This window comes from Olea europaea, chromosome 18 (genome assembly GCF_002742605.1).
Source record: "Olea europaea var. sylvestris chromosome 18, O_europaea_v1, whole genome shotgun sequence".
Taxonomy (NCBI): Eukaryota; Viridiplantae; Streptophyta; class Magnoliopsida; order Lamiales; family Oleaceae; genus Olea; species Olea europaea.
The window spans coordinates 8,271,656-8,273,926 of NC_036254.1; the positions used below are offsets into that span (position 1 = coordinate 8,271,656).

A 2,271-nucleotide genomic window follows, 5' to 3' on the forward strand; every position below is an offset into this window, starting at 1 on the left:
CTTAAAATGCAAAATTCGAAAAAACCCTGTTGCTCAAGAGACATGCAGACGAAAAGTCTGTGTTGAAAAATCTGTTGGTGCTGCTCGAACTGCCATCTAGGAAAAATGTGGTGACTTTTCTTCCGATTCATAACTTTGATCTTTTCAAGACCACTTCAATTAAGATTTCAATACTCACTAGAATTTGGGTCAAACTAAAACACTCTCCTTTAGGTTTCCATTGTTCCTGTAAAAAGAATTTCAAAAATAATAAAAAGAACACATATATGCTTGATAATTAAATCCATAGTGATTAATTTCTCCACCAGAAAAAGAGAGAGATTTGGAATTCGATCTTTTAATCATTCACAAGCAATACATTTACTAAAATATGTATACATATAATCTCACTCTCCCTCTCAAAATAGAAAATGACTATAATGATGAAACCCTTTTTCCTATATAGTCACTTCATTTATTATACAAGCAAATTCCAATATCTGAATCTAAAGTTGAACTCAAAAGTTGATTTAAATTGTCTCCTTCTTCTCTACCCCTTTGCAATATAATCAATCCCAAATCTGAATCATTATTAAGAGCTTCAAAGCTTGCAACAGCATCATCTTGGTATCTATCTCCGTGGCTCAGCTGAGAAGCAACAAACTTGTCAAGATCTCTCCAATCTGCAGTTATCTTTTTTGAATTGCATTCAACTCTAGCCTTTTCATCTTCTTCATTGATGTAATTTTCTGATACTATGGACACCAGACTTGGTTTTTTCATCATTGTCAACGACGGACTTTCTAGCTGTGGAAGTTGAACGAATTGATGATGATCAGCTGATGAATGTACAATATTTAAATTTTTTGCTTCTATTTCTTGCTTGCACATGAAATTCTGGGAATAGTTTGAGGGCTTCCTTGTCATATAATCAATAGAATCCACAACTGAGATTCCGCCACTTGGTTCTTCATAATAGTAGGTTGAGTCCCACCCTTCAATGCTCTTTGTTTGTCCTGTGATTCGCTTTTTAAAAGCTCGGCATACCACCCATCCTTCTTCCTGTAAGATCAAACAAACCTGTTCATCAAAGGCTAAACACTTGCATAATATTTTGCAAACAGAGAAACTGTTTTGATTTGAGCAACAATAATGATGATGAAGAATATGAAGTCAACAAAAACATAAGAATACAGATTTAATTAGTTTGACGATGTACATACCTCACATATTACATTATCAATATGTGAGCCACAATACATCATCAGATATGTGCTCCACTTTATATGAGCCACATATTACAACAAAAACTCATTACCTTATCTAAAAACTTAAGTACCAAATTTAAATTATGTCTGTAATGCAAAGAAAGTTATAGACAAACTAATGACACTACAAATTCGGAGTTCATTTTTTCACATATTTGTCTCTACAAGTTTTACTTTTTGTTGGTCTTTCTGTCTGGTAAAGAAAAGAGCAGTATGACACAAAAGCTTAGAGATGTTGGGGGGGGGGGGGGGCGGGGGGGGGGGGAGAGAGAGAGAGAGAGAGGTTGGATGGATTTTTTTGGGGATGGGGGCTTGTGCTGTAATTTTGATAATTTCGAGCCCTTGCTTGCAATTTAAGATTGGGGGTTAGGGTTACAAATTTAAAAATTTAATTTTTTTAAGTTTCAGTCCCTAAAGTTTGAAATCCATCCAAGTTGGACCTTTAAAGTTCTAGGTTTAATAATTCAGTTCCTAAAGTTTGAAAATTAATTAATTTGGGCCATTAAAGTTCTGAATTTTACAATTGAAGCCCTCAGTGTTTATAATTAATTTAAATTGGCCTCCAAAGTTCTAAATTTCAAAATTTTGACCCTTAAAGTTTTGAATTATTAACCCTAAAGTTTCAAATGGACAATCAAATTCAAATATTTTGGTAAATTGTTTATGATAAATTAAGATTGTTAGCATTTTAAATAAATTTATTGAAACAATATGTCACCAAAGTGACCTCCCTTGTGTAGATTGGTTTGTTTTGGATGTTTAGATGTTTGTGTTTGTGCTTGTTCATACGGGTATTAGCCGGCGCAAATGAAGGTTAATATTTGGTCGGATTACATACACTTGTGGAGGTGAATATATGACAATTATAAGGTTTCCATGTGAATAATCAATCAATACAAATATGAGTTTATTATTTGACAGGAGTTATTGTCAATGTTTAATCACTACACTAATAGTACCATTTGCAATTAATATTAGTGTCCAAAGACTTGATATTAATGTTGCACTAGGTATCTTGAGATGG

At 33.3% G+C, this 2,271-nt stretch overlaps 1 protein-coding gene across 1 annotated transcript in view; it reads right to left on the bottom strand.

Annotated features, from left to right (window-relative positions):
• Positions 1-319: 319 nt before the first annotated feature.
• Positions 320-2,271, bottom strand: part of LOC111366694 (NAC domain-containing protein 37-like) — a 6,035-nt gene continuing 4,083 nt past the window's right edge. The window contains exons 3-5 of the mRNA XM_022987400.1: positions 1,422-1,440; positions 1,203-1,259; positions 320-1,137 (exon numbers count right to left, since the gene is read on the bottom strand). Of these exons, the coding sequence (XP_022843168.1) occupies positions 451-1,137; positions 1,203-1,259; positions 1,422-1,440 (763 nt within the window). The 3' untranslated portion in view covers positions 320-450. The remainder of the gene's footprint in view (positions 1,138-1,202; positions 1,260-1,421; positions 1,441-2,271) is intronic.